General features: G+C 44.3%; 1 protein-coding gene across 1 annotated transcript in view; it reads right to left on the bottom strand.

Annotated features, from left to right (window-relative positions):
* SOCS2 (suppressor of cytokine signaling 2) overlaps positions 1 to 17,613 on the bottom strand; it is a 58,912-nt gene extending 41,299 nt beyond the window's left edge. Inside the window, exons 1-2 of the mRNA XM_073620175.1 lie at positions 17,363 to 17,613; positions 15,750 to 16,021 (exon numbers count right to left, since the gene is read on the bottom strand). Coding sequence (XP_073476276.1) covers positions 15,750 to 16,021; positions 17,363 to 17,559 — 469 coding nt within the window. The 5' untranslated portion in view covers positions 17,560 to 17,613. The remainder of the gene's footprint in view (positions 1 to 15,749; positions 16,022 to 17,362) is intronic.
* Positions 17,614 to 17,900: the final 287 nt, after the last annotated feature.

Here is a 17,900-nt window from a genome sequence, read left to right as displayed (position 1 = left end):
GGGGGTTGGTTGATTGCCGCCATACACCACCCCCCCCCCCTCCACAAAAAAATAAAATTTGACAGCCAGCAGCCGTTTTAAAGATAATGTAGGCGCCGGCCTGGGGGGAAAATTTCCACCCTGCCCAGCCCTCCCCTGAATGGGGATGGGGAGACCGGCTGCTCTTTCCTGGATTGAGATGGGGAATACTCCCTGTCAGCAAATAGAACACACATTTAGGCCACAAGTCCATGTTAGGATCTATAGCATACTAGATAATGCCAACAACCTTAAATTTGAGGCAACTAGATGAGCTGGCCAACGACATTCGGAAAAAGTCAGGAGTATGTAAAAAGTCTCAGTCCCATAATGTCTTCTTGGCCAGTTTATCCCCTTAACCTCTTCCTGCCAAAAGTACGTCATATGACATCCTTGACTGTGCAGGTATATCTGAATGATGCCTGTAGCTACAGGCAGAGATCAGCTTTTTTCAGCCAGCAATTCCCTACACCATAACAATCGATCATAGCGGCTGCTCCGCCGCTTGATCATTCTTACGGTGGCGAAATGGGACGCCCCCCTCCCTCCGGTGCTTCTGACTCACTGCTTCCATCGGTGAGTCGGAGAACGGATCCACCGGCCCCAGATGGTGACCAGATTTCTAGGATCGTTCTGAAGCCAGGCGCGATGTTATGACATCACATCCGGCCTCTGCATTCAAACAAATGGCGCCGCCTCAGCTGGGAAGCCGAGAGATTTTTTTTTTTTTTTTTTTTAATATATATTTCAGGCTTCCCAGCCTAGAGGTGAGATGTGGGGTCTTATTTACATTCCTTGTAAGAATAACCACTTACCCACTGGGCACTTAAACACCCTTCCTAACCAGACCAATTTTCAGCGCTCACATTTTGAATGATAAGAGAAAAAAAAAAAAAAAAAAATAATTATATATATATATATATATATATATATATATATCTCAAAATTAGTAATTCTTCGCTGCTAGATATCTTTGGTAAAAATAACTCAAACTGGTGTAAATTATAGTCCACAAGCTATGGTGCCAATCTCTGAAAGTTGATCACACCTGATGTACTGACGGCCTATCATTTCTTGAGACCCCAACAAGCCAGGAAAGTACAAATACCCCACAAATGACCCCTTTTTGGAAAGTAGACATTCCAAGGTATTTAGTAAGAGGCATGGTGAGTTTTTTGAAGTTGTAATTTTTTTTCCCACAATTTTTTTTTTTGCAAAGAAAACACAAAATTTCCAAAAAATTGTTATATCAGCAGGTCATTTCTCACAACAGCATGTGCATAGCACAAATTACACCCCAAAACACATTCTACTACTCCTGAGTATGGCGATACCACATGTGAAACTTACACACCATGGCCACATACAGAGGCCCAACATGTAGGGAGCACCATCAGGTGTTCTTGGAGCATAAACTACACATATAATTTCTTGACTACCTTACACTTTTGAAGGCCCTGGAGCACCAGGACAAGGGAAACGCCCCAAAATTGACCCCATTTTGGAAAGAAAAAACAACCCAACGTATAATCTATGAGGCATAATGAGTCTTTTGAACATGTCATTTTTTTTCTACAAGTTTTTGCAAAATGTAAAGAAATTTCTTTTTTTAATACACAAAGCTGTTTATTTATACAATATTTCTAACGCATAGCATGTACATACCAAAAATGACACCTCAAAATAGATTCTCCTGCTGAGTACGGCGATACCACATGTGGGAGACTTACACAACCTGGCCACAGAGCGGCCCAACATGCAGGGAGCACCATCAAGTGTTCTAGGGACAGAAGTTTCAAATCTAATTTGACTACCTATTACACTTTTGTGAGGCACACTAGTGGCATGGCATGAGCACGAATAGGGATGGGTGAGCCATAAATGGGGATGGCCAAGTATGGATGGCATGACCAAGTACTGCTGGGTACAACCAAATGAGCATTGCTATGGATGGATGAGCATGGATGGCTGAGTGCAGGAATGGGCACATAGTGCTGTGGGCACTACACATCCAGCCCACGATCTCTCCCCTCTCACTGTACAGAGGGGAGAGGAAATGGATGCAACGCCGGTTTGTTTACAAGCGATTGCTCCGTCATTTGACGGAGCAATCACGTGGTAAACGGCCGCTGTTAGCGGCCATTTACCGTGATGCGCCGGGGTCATTGATATTCCCGGGTGCAAGATTCTGGGAGGACGTCAATGTACGCCCTCCCAGAGATATCGAGCCGCGCTGTAGTCATTCGGCTATGGCGCAGTCATTAAGTGGTTAAGTACCAAAGTTTGGTGCCATTCCACGAGTTTGTGCAATTTTGAAGCATGACATGTTAGGCATCCATTTACTCGGCGCAACTTAATTTCACATTTAGCCCAATTTTTTTTGCATACTTTAATTTTTTTTTTTTTTTTTTTTTAAAGCTTTTTTATAGCATGAAACTGTTCCTCCCTCCCCCCCCCCCCCCCCCAAAAAAAAAAAAAACAAACACACACACACACACACACACACACACACGTTTGAGAGAAGAGAAGATTAATTTTGCATGTAGGAGAGATATGTCAGAATTGGCCTGGATGAGAAGTGGTTAACCTCCCTGGCGGTATGATTATTTCGGATTTTAGGTGCTGAAAGCGGTACAATTATTTTGCATGGAAATTTGGCGTTTTATATTGTAGGTCTGTAAATCTTAACAATAACACACTTAAATCTGTCCAAACCAGAGTCTAGTAGATATCCCGGGTATGATAAAGTTTGAAACACAAAAACATTAATTATTATAATATAATAAATAAAATTAAAAAAAAAAAAAAAATAGTAATAAAATAAATTTCCCCACAATTCACTATCGCTCAATTCTGCAAGTGTTCTAATTTACTATCGCTGTTTTCTAGCTGGTCTAAAGCCACTTTTGACGTAAAGGGACACTTTTTGGTTGCTATGGACAATCTCCAGTTTCCAGGCAGAAAGAACAGTGTATATCATGTAAAACTGCATGCAGGGCATGGGACAAAGCACTGGGGACAAAAGGGATGTGAAATCATTTCATACAGTACTGTAATCTGTAAGATTACAGTACTGTATGCGTTATGATTTTTACTTTTTTTAATTTGCCGCCAGGCTCCGCCCCCGTGCGTCGCGCCGCAGGGAACGGAGCCTGGCACGGAGAGGCTTCGGAGGAGGACGGAGCCCTCGGACACTGCGGGTGACATCGCAGGATCCCGGGGACAAGGTAAGTAAAGCCGCCCCAGGATCCTGCAATGCGATCCCGAGTGTGGCTCGGGGTTACCGCTAATGGTACTGAATTTTAACCCCCGAGCCACACTCGGGAATACCGCCAGGGAGGTTAAAGCAGGGATATGCAATTAGCAGACCTCCAGCTGTTGCAAAACTACAAGTCCCATCATGCCTCTGGGTGTCATGCTTGTGGCCGTCAGACTTGCTATGCCCCATGGGACTTGTAGTTCTGCAACAGCTGGAGGTCCACCAATTGCATATCCCTGCCTTAACAGCTTTCCGACCGCGCTATAGCCGAATGATGGCTGCAGCACGGTCAGATAACTCCGAAGGGCGTACTATGACGTCCTCCCAGAATCTGGTGCGCACCCGGGAACATCTGTGACTGCCAGGTGCAGAGAACCCAGCGTATCACAGTAAACGGCCGCTGATAGCGGCCATTTACCACGTGATTGCTCCGTCAAATGACGGAACGATCACTTATAAACAAACCAGCATCACGTCCGGTTCCCCTCTCTGTACCTATTGGCACAGTGCGAGGGGAGAGATCAGTGGCAGCAGCGCTGTGGGCCGGATGTGTAATGCCCACAGTGCTGATATGTGCCCATTCCAGCCATCCATACATGCTCAGCATACCCATCCATCGCATACTCATCCAAACTCAGCATAATCATCCATAATCAGCATACTCACCTATTCATACTGAGCATACTCATCCAGCCATACCATCTATACCCATTCATGCCACATCAATTATCCATGCCACTACATTCCTTTAATCCAGGACACACATTACACAGGTTCTGTGGTTGATTAAGGTGGTAGTTAAACTCACTTGGTGCCTGCATTAAATTAGCCTCAGAATCTGTAATTCATGTGTGTCCTGGATTAAAGTGATGATGTGGCAACCCTACACTACAGTGCCTCACAAAAGTGTAATAGGTAGTCAAGTTATATTTGAAACTTCTGCCCCTAGAACACCTGACATTGCTCCCTGCACGTTGGGCCTCTATGTGGCCACGCTGGGGGGGGAGTTACTTACCGGTAACGTTCTTTCCTGGAGTCTTTCAGGACAGCCACCTGAGAGACCTTGGCTCCCCCCCCTCTGTAGGAAACACCGTGCCAGCCCTCTATAAATTTCCTCCTCCCCTGCTGGCTCCTCAGTTCTTTAAAGAGCACCTCCATTCCGCTGGGGAGACACAACATATGATGCACATTATTATATCACATTTCCGGTAAGGAAATCTATGTCTTGATACACAATTGGGAGGGTACCCGGCTGTCCTGAAAGACTCTGGGAAAGAAAGTTACCGGTAAGTAACTTAGTTTTTCCCCTAATAGTCTCAGGACAGCCACCTGAGAGGATAAACGAAAACTTACCCCTAGGGCAGGACCATGGCTTGTAAGACCTTGCTTCTAAAAAGGTCTGATCTTTAGCCGCCCAAAGATCCACTCTATAGTGTCTTACAAAAGGTGGCAAAGCTGGACTAGGTTGCCGCTTTACAAATCTGTTCCAGCGTTGCTCCAGCTCTCGGCCTGCGATGCTGCCATTGCCTTTGTGGAGTGTGCCCTGATACCCTCTGGGATCTGCATGCCTCCTAACCTATAAGCCTGTTCAGTGGCTTCTTTTAGCCATCTGGCTATGGTGCGTCTTGAAGCCTTTTGCCCTTTCTTCGCTCCAGAAATTAAAAATAAATAAGGAATCAGTCTTCCTAATATCTTTTGTTGCTTCTAAATAATGTAAGATGCATCTCCTCACGTCTAAATTATGAAACCTTACCTCTTGTTCCTTAGAAGGATTTGGGCAAAATGAAGGCAACACAATTGCGAGGCCACTTTAGGCAGAAATCCCGGAACCATTTTAAAGATTATGGGATCCGGAAAAATCTAAATAAAAAAAAAAAAAAAAAAAAAAAAAAAGGGGGGGGGGGGGGGGGGGGGGCTGGGGGTCTGATTGATAGGGCCTCCATCTCAGACCCTTTTGGCTGTAGTAATTGCCACCAGGAAGACTGCTTTAAGCTTCAGCATCTTCAGGTTGCAACTATCTAATGGTTCAAAGGGGTCTCCTGTCAGTTTGCAGCACTAATGACAGATCCCACTTTGGAAAGACTGTACTTTAGATCTCTGAGCAGACAAAGACCGATACAAAGAGTCTGATTACCCACAGATCAGATGCTAATCTCTTTTCCTGGTAAACCGAAAGTGCTGACACTTGACTCTTTAGCATGCCAAGGCCAAGTCCTTTGTCTATCCTGCTCTGTAGAAACGCTAAGACTGCCACTGAGCTTTGTGTATTGAAATTATTGTCTGTGCACCAGCTGTTAAAACACTTCCATACTTTCTGGTAGATGTTACGTGTCTCAACCTTTCTGCTTTTCAGCAGTGTATCTATTAGACAGCCCGAGAACCCTTTTGCTTCCAGCAGCTGCTCCTCAGACACCATGCAGCCAAGTTCCATCTTTCCACTTGGGGGCAGTGTACTGGGCCCTGGGAGAGTAGATCTTCCCAGATCGGTAATAACCAGGGGGGTTCTACCACAAGTTCTTTGAGCATAGAGCACCACAGTCTCCTGGGCCAGTAAGGTGCTATGAGAATTAGTGTTGTATTCTCCGTACGTAATTTCCTTATTACTGCTGGTAGTAGTAATGGTGGGGGAAAGGCATAACATTTGTTGAATGCCCACCTCTGTGCTAGCGCATCTACCCCGAGCACTCCTTCCTCTTTTCAGGGAGAAGAACGCTCTGACTTTCCGGTTTTCCTTTGGAGGCAAACAAGTCCACCTGAGGTATTCCCCATTTTTGAGCAATCTGCTCGAACACCTCTCATTTTAGCACCCAATCGCCTTCTCTCACTTTCTTCCTGCTGAGGAAATCCGCCACTTTGTTTAAATCCCCCTTCAAGTGGACTGCTGACAATGAGTATGTTTTCCTCTCCCCATTTCAAGATTTTCTCTGCTAAGGTCCACAGGGTTCCGCTTCTTGTCCCCCCCCCCCCCCTGCTTGTTTATATAGGCGATCACTGATGAATTGTCGGACCTGACCTGCAAATGATGACCTCTCAACTCTTTCTGGAAGGTTTGAAGTGCATACCATACTGCTCTCAATTCCTTCCACTTGGATGATCTCATCCTCTCCTCCTTTTCCCAAGTCCCTTGTGTTATCTGAGAGCCTAGATATGCTCCCCACCCTACGCCGCTCGCGTCTGTGGGCAAGATTCAGGAAATGGGTAGGCTCCACGGCCGTCCTTTGTTAATGTTCTCAGTTCTTCTCCTCCACCATAAGGTTCTTTTTACCCTTGCTGGTAATAGAACCTTGGCATCTAAGGACTCCTGCCTGTGATCCCATATTTTTAACAGGAACATCTGCAGTGGCCGGAAATGCAGGCCTGCCCACTGTACCGCTGCAATTGCAGATGTTAACAGTCCCAACGTTGACATTATCTGCCTTATGGCACATGGTAAGTTGGCCTGTATTATGTTTACTTCCCTCTGAATTTTTCCTATTTTTTTCTTTGGGTAGGAACACTTTGTTGAGCTGAGTCTATGATATACCCCAGGTATACTATTTGTTGAGTGGGTTGTAGATTGGATTTTCCCAAATTTACCAGCAAACCTAGACTCTAAGAACGTCTGCGTATATTTGAGGTTTTCTAGTAACTTCCCAGGAATCTGCAAACAGGAGATGGTCGTCCAAATAGGCAATGATGGATATGCCTCTCACCCGTAATGGTGCTAGAGCTTTGGCCAGAATTTTTGTAAAAATTCTGGGCGATGAGAGGCCGAAGGGTAGAGCCTGAAATTGAAGGTGCATGTTTTCCTCTTCCGTCTCTATTGCTAACCTTAGGAATTTGACAATCCTGGTGTATTGGGATGTGGAGGTATGTGTCCTTTAAGTCTAGGAAAACCATATAACAGTTTGGAGGCAATAGCGCCCTTACTGAATATATGGAATCCATTCTGAAACTCTTAGGTTATAGACAGAGGTTTGAGGTTGAGGATTGGTCTGACCTTTCCTGAGGTTTTTTGCACTTCGAATATGTGGGAGTAGAAACCCTGTCCTCTTACTTCCTTTGGTACCTTGAGGATTACCCTTTGTTCTTTAAATTCCTTTAAGGATCTCATTAACCCTCTGGCCTTCTCCTTGTCTCTTGGAAGTTTGGTGGTGTATAACCTGTTTGGGGGGGTGATCTTGAGAACTCTAGATGATATCCTTCCTTTATTCTCAGAATAAATCGGTTGGAGGATATTGCAGGAGGAAGGCCCCCAGTCTTCCTCCCACTGTGACTACCTTGTCATTTTTTTGTGGGTTTGCTCAGGATGATGAAAAATTGCTCCTCCCTTGCCTTTCCCTCTCTGAACCCAAGGTTTCCTCTGGGTCTCCATTTTGGGAGTTGTAAAGTGGGATCTTGTGTTCCCTCTTTGCCTCTTTATTCTGTTGTGGTTGACTCCAATTTGCTTTATGCTTTAATGGGAACGCCTTCTTGCTATCTGCTGTTCGGTCCAGCACTTTCTCCAAACCTGGTCCGAACAGCAGGTTCCCTGTAAAGGAAATCACGCAGAGTTTGGCTTTGGACGCGCAGTCTCCCTGCCATGTCTTTAGCCATAGGGCCCTTCTTGTGGAATTGGCTAGTGCGGAGGATCGGCTGCCATCCGAAGCAGTTCTGCTGAAGTGTCTGCAATATACGCAATGCCTCACAGCAGTGTGGGAAATGAAGCTAGGATCTGCTCCTTCGCAGTTCCTGCTTCAATGTGAGCCTGTAACTGGTTTAACCAGAATTCTATGTTTCTAGCCACCACCGTGACTGCCATAGCTGGCTTCAGACTGCCCACTGTTGAGTCCCATGATTTCTTTAATAACGAGTCCATCCTTTTATCCATCGCCTCGGATAGAACCCCCATATCCTCAAATGCCAAGTCCATGCGTCTTGACACCTGCGAGAAGGCTGCATCTAATTTTGGAGTTTTGTTCCATACTGATGCTGGATCCTCTGAGAAGGGAAACAGTCTTTTTAAAGGCCTTAGAGGGTTTAAAAAAAAAAAAAAAAAAAAAAAAAAAAAAGTTTTCAGGTTCCTGCCATTCTTTTCCTAAGCCCTCATACATCTGATCGTGCAAAGATAACGGCTTCTTTTTTGTCGATATACCTAGTGTGGTATAAATGGCCCCTAAAAGATGATCTACCTCTTCTAATGAGAGCTTGTATCGGGATGGCTTTCTGGAATCCCCATCCAGAGCTTCACCCTCAGAATCTGCACTGTCAGGGTTCAGTTGTACTAACTTACTAATACATTCCTTACATAATGCCTTCCCCCAGGAATCTCTAAGGGTAATTTTACAGGAAGGGCACCTCCTTTTTGAAATATGAGGGGCCCTGGTTTTGTCTGTTTTCTGAAAAGACAAAGAAAAAACCCCACAAAGTTAACATACAGTACCCTCCCCTGCATAATTGCAGGAGTTCAACATCTTCATCTGGGCTTGCCTCACCAGGGGCTCTATGAATCACCCTCTGGCACGGAGGGTCCTTTACCAACACCATCCTCTTGTACATGCCCCATCGCTAAAGGTGGGGGTGGAGTTCAGGCCAGGGGAGCTCCACCCTAGGTTGCCCTTACCTTTACATGGCTGGAGCTGGTCTCTGCTGGAGTAGCACGGTCTGATTCCTCTGCATCTGCCATCCTCGTGTCACCTCTGGAGCCTCTGCTGTCTACAGCATGAACGGCTCCTCTCCAGCCCATGCCTGGCTCCTTTTCAATGTTCGCTGGCGGAACCGGAAGCCGCGAACCCGGAAGTGCACGCCCCTTTGGCCGGATACGACGTCACCCGCCACAGGCCGTGCAGTCCCAGTACCTGGTGTGGTCACACGCTGCTGGGGGCATGAGACTGCAGGAACTGCGCTCCGTTCAACCGCGCTCGGTGTTGAAAAGGCACCCCCTGACCTCCACCTGCGCTCAGGGATGCAGGGGTGGCAACAGATGGAAAACTTTTGCCCAAGTTAGTGCCTTAACCGCTGTGGATCTGCACACTAAAAAGCCTCCCTGGTTTGTCCTAGGAGTCTCTACTCCTTTTGGGACATGCTGCCTGAGCCTCCCTCTGGCTCCCTTGGCTTGGTTCCTATGGTGTCTCCCCTCTGGAGGAAACAAACTGAGGAGCCAGCAGGGGAGGAGGAAATTTATAGAGGGCTGGCGCGGTGTTTCCTACAGAGGGGAGGAGCCAAGGTCTTTCAGGTGGCTGTCCTGAAAGACGATTGTGAAACACACACACACACACACACACACACACACACACACACAAATATATGACATGTTCAAAGACTCATTATGCTTTAGATTATACATTGGGTTGTTTTCTTTCCAAAATGGGTCATTTTTGGGGCATTTCCATTGTCCTGGTTCTCCAGGGCCTTCAAAAGTGTAAGGTAGTCAAGAAATTAGAGGTGTAATTTATTCTCCAAGAACACCTAATGGCGCTCCCTGCATGTTGCGCCTCTGTATGTGGCCAGGGTGTGTTAAAGTCTCACACATGTGGTATCGCCATACTCCGGGAGGAATAGCAGAATGTGTTTTGGGGTGTAATTTGTGGTATGCATATGCTGTGTGTGAAAAATAGCCTGCTAATATAACAATTGGGGGGGGGGGGGGGGGGGTAGAAGATTTTGCAAAGAATTGTGGGGGGGGGGGGATTACAAAAGGATCCATCTCTATGGTACTTGCTGACAGTCAAGTGATCTTGTTAAGCATATTTATACAAGTCATGTATTTATTTTGCTGTGATGAATTAAAATTTTACAGCAGTACATTTTTAATAGGGCATGTTTAATTCATATATACTCATGTACATATTACCATTTTGTATTTAAATTGTGGCTATCAAGTTATGGGTACAGAGGTGTAAAGGTTCCTGGTGAGCTGGAAATATAGGTAGGTGCTGTCAATCAAAATGAGCAAGACTGCTTTGGGGGGGGGGGGGGGGGCACGCATTTACGTATATTTTAGTATTGAGTGTGCATTTTCATGAAAGTGCATTTCTCGCCCCCCCCTCCACTTTCTGCACCAAGGCTAGCAATAAATTATACCATTTCTCTCTGTACAATTTTCTTTAGATTTACCAAAACCACATAATTTGAGGTCAAACCTGATCACTTTCAATTTTTTCAAATGCAAGCTAGCAGGCCCTTGTACTACAAAGTTTAAGGCAAATCTAAAAGGAAATCAAACAGGAAAATTGAATAATGTATGGCCAGCTTAAAAAGGCAGAGCACAAACAGGGCCTAAATGATGTTGCCAAAAATATATGGGGACTATTTACATATACTCAAGAGTCACACAATTTCTAATTCAATTCAAAATAAACCCTTTGTTTTTAATTACACACATACCTACATAATATTTAGCTCTCGTAGCAATGTGATGGGTTCAATGCCAATATAGCGTAATAAACTGCAGGAAGCAAACAATGGGAATGGAATACATACATTTATACAGTGAAGCACTTCTCAAGGTCAGCAAAACATGCACTAGATGAGATATTCTAGAAGACCCCCTTGATGGTTCCAACGTCTCAAATTGCAAGCCATTTTTACACAACTCAGTAACTTTAGCTGATATTTGCCAGCAAGGGTCACCTTTATATGCTCAAGGTTCAGCTTGAATTTGAGACACATTGGCAAGGTCTATGAACAAAGTAATTTTTCACTTAAGAAATAAGTGACGTATGAACATGCAGAACTCTGCTAAACAATCATGACTTAAGAATAAAAATCACTTGGTTACCTGATGGGCTTTACACTTATATTTGTACAAGTGGAGATACACTGTAGCAATAAGGCACTTCAATTAGCTAACAAACAATTCTGGCTACACTTTGAGTTGACAGCCTCTAAAAACACAATGGGAGGAGATTTACTAATACTGGTGGTACTCGGAATCTGGTGCAGCTGTGCATGGTAGTCAGCTTCTAAAATTACATTTTGATACTAAAACCAGGAAGCCAATTGGTTACTATGTACAACCGCACCTGATTTTGCAAACTCAGCCAAACAACGTCATCTGACAAGACGCGTGGGCGAGGCTACAACACTACATAATCACAGCTTGCTGCTTTGGGAAAGCATTTTTACTTGTACTGCTATATGCGGATTTTAGAGATCCTTTGCCAATTTTATTCATGTTTTTGTGGGGATCATCTCAGAAGTGCTGTGTCACTTGCTACTTTTTTTTTTTTTTAAATTAAACAAAGTTATGAATTACACTATGGGCATATACTTTATAACTCCTACCATATCCTTTATGCTAATCCTGATTGAGATGTGTCTGGTGCCTGGATTATCTTGTTCAAAAGGGATTTACCAAGCGCATTTGGACCATTTGTCTAATGGTCCTCTCGATCAGGCAAGAGGCCCATTTGTATGGTGTCACTTGGTGCCGGATGCACAGGAATTTAAAGTGTGGGGACACCTATATGATATACGGATTGTGGAACCATTTTATTGGACTAATCAAACCCTTCCCTGCGATTTGGTCTTTATGTGTTGAATAATCTCAGATTTTAAAATTTCTCACCTTATATATTTAGGTCAATTGTCTATTGATTTAGTGCCACCCCTGTATTTTTTCTTTTTTGCTGTTAGGGTCACGATTGCTTAAGTGGCTGCTTTATCGTTTAAATTTATGTGCTTCAGCACAGGTTTCTATATCTATCTATATATTTGACCCTCCAGTTTTAGTAAATCATTTTTCTGTAATGAGGAAAACATAAGGTCATAAAATAATAGTTACCTACAGGAACAATTCAAATTCCAGCTGTCATTAATAAAATCTGGTTGCTACAGGCATATTTTCCCCTTATCAAATGATCTCCATTAATCTAATTATCATAAAACACCCATGCCTAAAGCACGTACCTATCTACAGAGTAACCTTAGTTCTACAAAGGCTCATTAATAACAGAAGATAGGTTAGAGAAAAAAAAAAAAAAAAAAAAAAAAAAAAAAAAACACACCACACACCCAGAAGCATACTTCTCCATTTAGATTTCCCCTGGAGGTTAGTACATGTGGCTAGAACACCTGCCAAAAAACACATTCCACTTTTACCAATGGCGCAATCTTACCCCTCTAACATATCTCCACTCACTTCTATTATACAGGATTTATATAGCACCAACAGTTTACTCGGCACTTTACAATATAAAGGAGACAATGCAGTTACAACACAATAAATACAAGAGGATTAAGAGGGCCTGCTCAGAAAAGCTTACACTCTAATAGGGTGGGGCAGGTGGTACAAAAGGTTTGTAACTGTGGGGGAATGAGCTGATGGAAGTGGTGGAGAGATCAGTAGGAGACGTGATAGGCTTTCCTGAAGAGATGAGTTTTCAGGGATTGCCTGAAGGTAGGAAGATTAGGGGATAGACAGACCAGTAGAGGTAGCGAGTTCCAGAGGATGGGAGAGGCTCTGGAGAAATCCTGGGAGGAGGAGACGAGAGAGCTTGAGTGTAGGAGGTCTTAACCTCCTTGGCGGTTTTCCCGAGTGTGGCTCGGGGTAAAATTTAGTCCCATTAGCGGTAACCCCGAGCCACACTCGGGATCGCATTGCAGGATCCTGGGGCAGCGTTACTTACCTTGTCCCCGGGATCCTGCGATGTCCCCCGCAGTGTCCGAGGGCTCCGTCCTCCTCTGAAGCCTCTCCGTGCCAGGCTCCGTTCCCTGCGAGCGGCGCACAGGGGCGGAGCCTGGCGGCAAATTAAAAAAAAAAGTAAAAATCATAACACATACAGTACTGTAATCTTACAGATTACAGTACTGTATGAAATGATTTCACATCCCTTTTGTCCCCAGTGCTTTGGCCCATGCCCTGCATGCAGTTTTACATGATATACACTGTTCTTTCTGCCTGGAAACTGGAGATTGTCCATAGCAACCAAAAAGTGTCCCTTTACGTCAAAAGTGGCTTTAGACCAGCTAGAAAACAGCGATAGTAAATTAGAACACTTGCAGAATTGAGTGATAGTGAATTGTGGGGAAATTTATTATATTACTATTTTTTTTATTTATTATATTATAATTTATGTTTTTGTGTTTCAAACTTTATCATACCCGAGATATGTACTAGACTCTTGTTTGGACAGATTTAAGTGTGTTTATTGTTAAGATTACAGACCTACAATATAAAACGCCAAGTTTCATGCAAAATAATTGTACCGCTTTCAGCACCTAAAATCCGAAATAATCATACCGCCAGGGAGGTTAAGAGCGGAGAGGACGATTTGGGTGATATTTGGAGACAAGATTAGTGATGTAGCTCGGGGCAGAGTTGTGAATGGCTTTGTATGTTGTGGTTAGCATTTTGAATTTAATTTGCTAGGTGATTGGGAGCCAGTGTAGGGATTGGAGGAGAGGGTTGGCAGACACTGAGCGGTTGGTAAGGTGGATAAGTCTAGCAGTAGCATTCATAATAGACTGAAGAGGGGATAGCCTATGGAGAAGGAGGCCAATGAGAAGGGAGTTGCAATAGTCAAGGTGAGAGATAACAAGGGAGTGAATGAGGAGCTCGGTGGTTTCATTTGTTAAAAAGGGGCGAATTTTAGAGATGTTACAGAGGTGAATTCTACAAACTTTTGACAATTGGACTTGGGGCTGAAATGACAAGTCAGAGTCTAGGATTATACCTAGTACCCTGGCGTGAGGGGAGCGCCTTCTACTCCTACTCTACTAAGTGGGGGTATAAAAAAAAAAAAAAAAAAAAAAAATTATAGTAAAGGTCTCATGGGACAGAACGATTTTCCCTCTAACAAACCGCTTATGTTATGCTGCTATAACAAGAAAGCCTTTGCGGTAGACAGTCTGAAATCTTAATATGGCCCACGGATGTTAAACAGTTACTATGGCAACATGATGCCAACAACTTCTTGGGGGGGGGGGGGGGGGGGGGGGGGGACACAAAAACCATGGAGTCTAAACCCTCATCTCAAGCTACCAAAAATGGGATTGAAAAGTTTGGTATAAAAGCAGTGCCACAGCATAGGTCATGTGACTAGCAGTAGGGGAAAAAAAATGCAAACTACAAAATGGAGCTAACTTGTGTTTTATTTCTTCTGGTGCTTGCTAGACAGCCAAGTTATTTTGTATAGTTCTAGAAAAACCATTTACTGTACATTTTGATCCTGCGGACATTTTTAAATATGCACATGGAAAGAGTATGCATTATTTATTAATATTCCAGGAGGTACAAGCACCATATAATGCAGAATAAACTAAATATCAATTGGAAACAGAAGAAAAAAAAAACAAAAAAAAAAAAACAAAAGCCAACATGCAGATGACATTTAGGATGGCTGAAAATGACGAACCCCACACACACACATAGCAGATTTAGACTATGTTATTCTTACTGATCTAGTGCTGGGTGTAGAGCCAGCTGCAGACTCTGTAGAATGGATCGAGGACGGCGTGTGTGCGCGGCTTTGTTCAGGATCAGCCACTGACAAAGTAAACAAAAATTGTATTCCACACAAAAAGCTCTGTTGTGACAGATCAGACCTCATCTGACATGGGCAGGAGGAAACCAGCTTCTTCCAAAGTGACAACAGCATGCCGCGTCACAGCGCGGGAACGCAACATTTTTTTTCCCACCACCGATCTTTTTTCTAGGTGCCGTCATCATTCCTCAGCCCCCACCCGCAAGTCTCAGGGATAATAAGTATGTCTGGCAGCATTATGTTGACTGGAGATTTCTAGACGACTGCCAGCAAGGGCAGGAACGCAAGCGTCGCCAATAAAGACATATGTTATGAAACCGTGATCACCTTCCCTTTAATGGATTACCTGCTGAGATCCATCTTCCTAATGATTGCACCTTTACTAGAATAATTTTTTTTTTTTTTTTTTATTATTTTTATTTATTTTTTTTTTTATTAAATTTTATTTATTTTTTTTTGTACCTGCACTATACAGAGTTGGTGCATTGCACAAAGTGTATCCAATTAGGTGAAACTAGAGCAATCCTATCCACAGGACTTGCAACAGGAATGCCTGAAGTTGCTGGATTATGCTTTAATACGAGCAATAAATGAGGCTTCCTAGATTACTGCAGTAGCTGTTGGAGCGGTCAATATACTTTTTTTTATTTACATAAATACACACGTTGCGTTACTGAAACTGGAGAGTGCATCTGATGCAGCTGTGCATGGTAGCCAATCAGCTTCTAACGTCAACTTGTTCAATTAAGCTTTGACAAACAAACCTGGAAGCTGATTGGTTTCTATGCAGAGCTGCACCAGATTTTGCACTCTAGTTTTAGAAAAATTAACCTCACTTTTGCACTTCTTCCTAAAGCGATCTGAGGATTATTCTTCTAGATGACCCCACACATGTAGTTTTCTAATTGTCCAGCTATAGTGCAAGGTCAGTGCAGGGTTGACCCGCCATTTGCGGTTCTAAAGACACTAATAATGACAGGAGAAAACAATGGTAGTAGTAGCAATCTCTATGGTGTGAATGAACTGACCTGACCTCCGGAGCTCCACCATGGAGGCGGCAATACGGTCTTCCCCGGCTGGGCTCTCCTCACTGCCCCCCGGTGAGGATTCGTTCTGACCGTTCTCTATGGTGCTCACGCTGTCAGTGGTATCAGGTGATCGGAGGGTCATTGGACAGGTAACTAGTCTCCCTGCAGGCGGGTGATCAGTGTGGACTGAGTGTGGTCGGTCAGAGCCCACCTCTACTGCCCGCTGCAGCTGATCATGGTCCAAGGGATCCCTAGCTAGATCTTCCTCCTTCCTGGAAAGCAACAAATGGGATGGATTAGAATGTGGAGCCCTAAGGAGAGTGATGACTACAAACCCCCCCCCCCCCTCCTGATCTCAGTGTCCAGACCACGATGGTGCACTGGGGTGTCCTACAGATCATACAATGTATGTACTGACCTCACATCACCTAAAGAGAAGGATTATTCACATCTTAGTATGATCACCTATATAAAAAGGAGCCATCTAGGACAATCATACTAACAAAGCTCTCTTCATCTAGAAAAATCCTTGACTATCAGGTGGAGATATATATATATATATATATATATATATATATATATATATATATATATATATATATATATACACACACACACACACACACACACACACACACACACACACACACACACACACACTGTCTGGGGCCATCAGACAGACAGTTCCATCTAGGATAATCTGACAGTTAGGAAGGTCTGTCTGGGACAAACAGTCACATATACACATCTGTCTAGTATGATCAGGTTGAGAGATCGATATATCCGTCTGCCTATATGAGGATCCATCTTGGATAATCATATGGACATAAAAGCCCTCTTCACCTGTATAAAGATCTATAGTGGATGATCAGACCGATAGAGAGATAGATATATAGATTAAATAATCGCCCAGATAAAGATCTGTCTGGGACCATCAGAAGGACACACAGTTCTATCGAGGACGATCAGACAAATATTCACATGGGTCTATTATCAGATCGAGCGAGAATCGATCTCCAGCTCCCTATATAAGGATCCATCTTGGACAATCATACTGACAGAAAGGTCTGGTCACCTGTATAAAAATCTATCCTGAACGATCAGACCAATATAAATATATATTCACCCAGACAGAGATCTGTTGGGATCATAGGGACAGTTCTATGGAGAAACAATACAAAAAAAGGTCTGTTTGGGACGATGATATAGAGATCTATGTAGTATGATCAGACTGACATACCTTCACCTATCTAATTTACTGGCACGATCAGATGAATCTATAAATCTGGTCACCGATGTAGAGGTCTGTGTAGGACGATCGGAGGGACATGTAATGTATGTGCACCCATATAAAAGGTGTATGGATATACAGAACGATCGGATCTATATAGTACGATGTGTCTGGTATGATCCCGATGTAGATCGCCCGATGGTGCCCCCAGTATACAGGTGCAGAGTACATCCTCGTTCTGTCTATGAATGCACACACAGAACGGCCGTGTCCATAGACGAGGATAGGAGGGTGTCCCGGATCGCCCCCTTCCCCGATCCTCACCTTATCCCGGAGTGGCGGCCCCCCGATATGGAGGGTGTACACACACACACACACACACCTTGCGGGGATCAGTCGTGGTCCCTGCTCCATAGCCCGGCACAGCAGAGAAGTCCCGGCGGAGAGCGGAGCTCCATGGATTGTATGTAGGAGACTTGTGACCGGGGATCCTGACTTCACCCCCCACCCCACCAGCCATCGCTCCTTGTGTTCGGCTCCCCCCCTCCCTAATCTCCTGGCCGGGCTCTCCCTCCCCATATCTGGTAAATACAAAGGCCGCTTTCCAGGAACTTTCCAGGAATCCACTCACGTGACCGAGCGCTACTTCACCGCCCCTCTGCTGCCACCTCTGTCTGCTTCTTGGAAGTGCAGGCGACAGCGAGCTATTTATCCTCTGCGGCTCGGCGGTAGGATCGTTACCCGTACAGTGCGGAGGAGTCACACCTTTCTACCTACACCCCTTCCTAGATATCAGTCTACTCACCAGTGTGAGCGGTAAGTGTACCTGTCATTTCAGGATTCTAAACAACAACTCCACACTGGGCAACCTACAACTCTGCTGTACGAATCGACTCAGGGGACCAGAAATAAAGACAATC

Source organism: Aquarana catesbeiana, linkage group LG03 (assembly GCF_042186555.1).
Source record: "Aquarana catesbeiana isolate 2022-GZ linkage group LG03, ASM4218655v1, whole genome shotgun sequence".
Lineage (NCBI taxonomy): Eukaryota > Metazoa > Chordata > Amphibia > Anura > Ranidae > Aquarana > Aquarana catesbeiana.
Note: the sequence above shows the minus strand (reverse complement) of the source record. Positions and strands in the feature narration are given on the sequence as shown.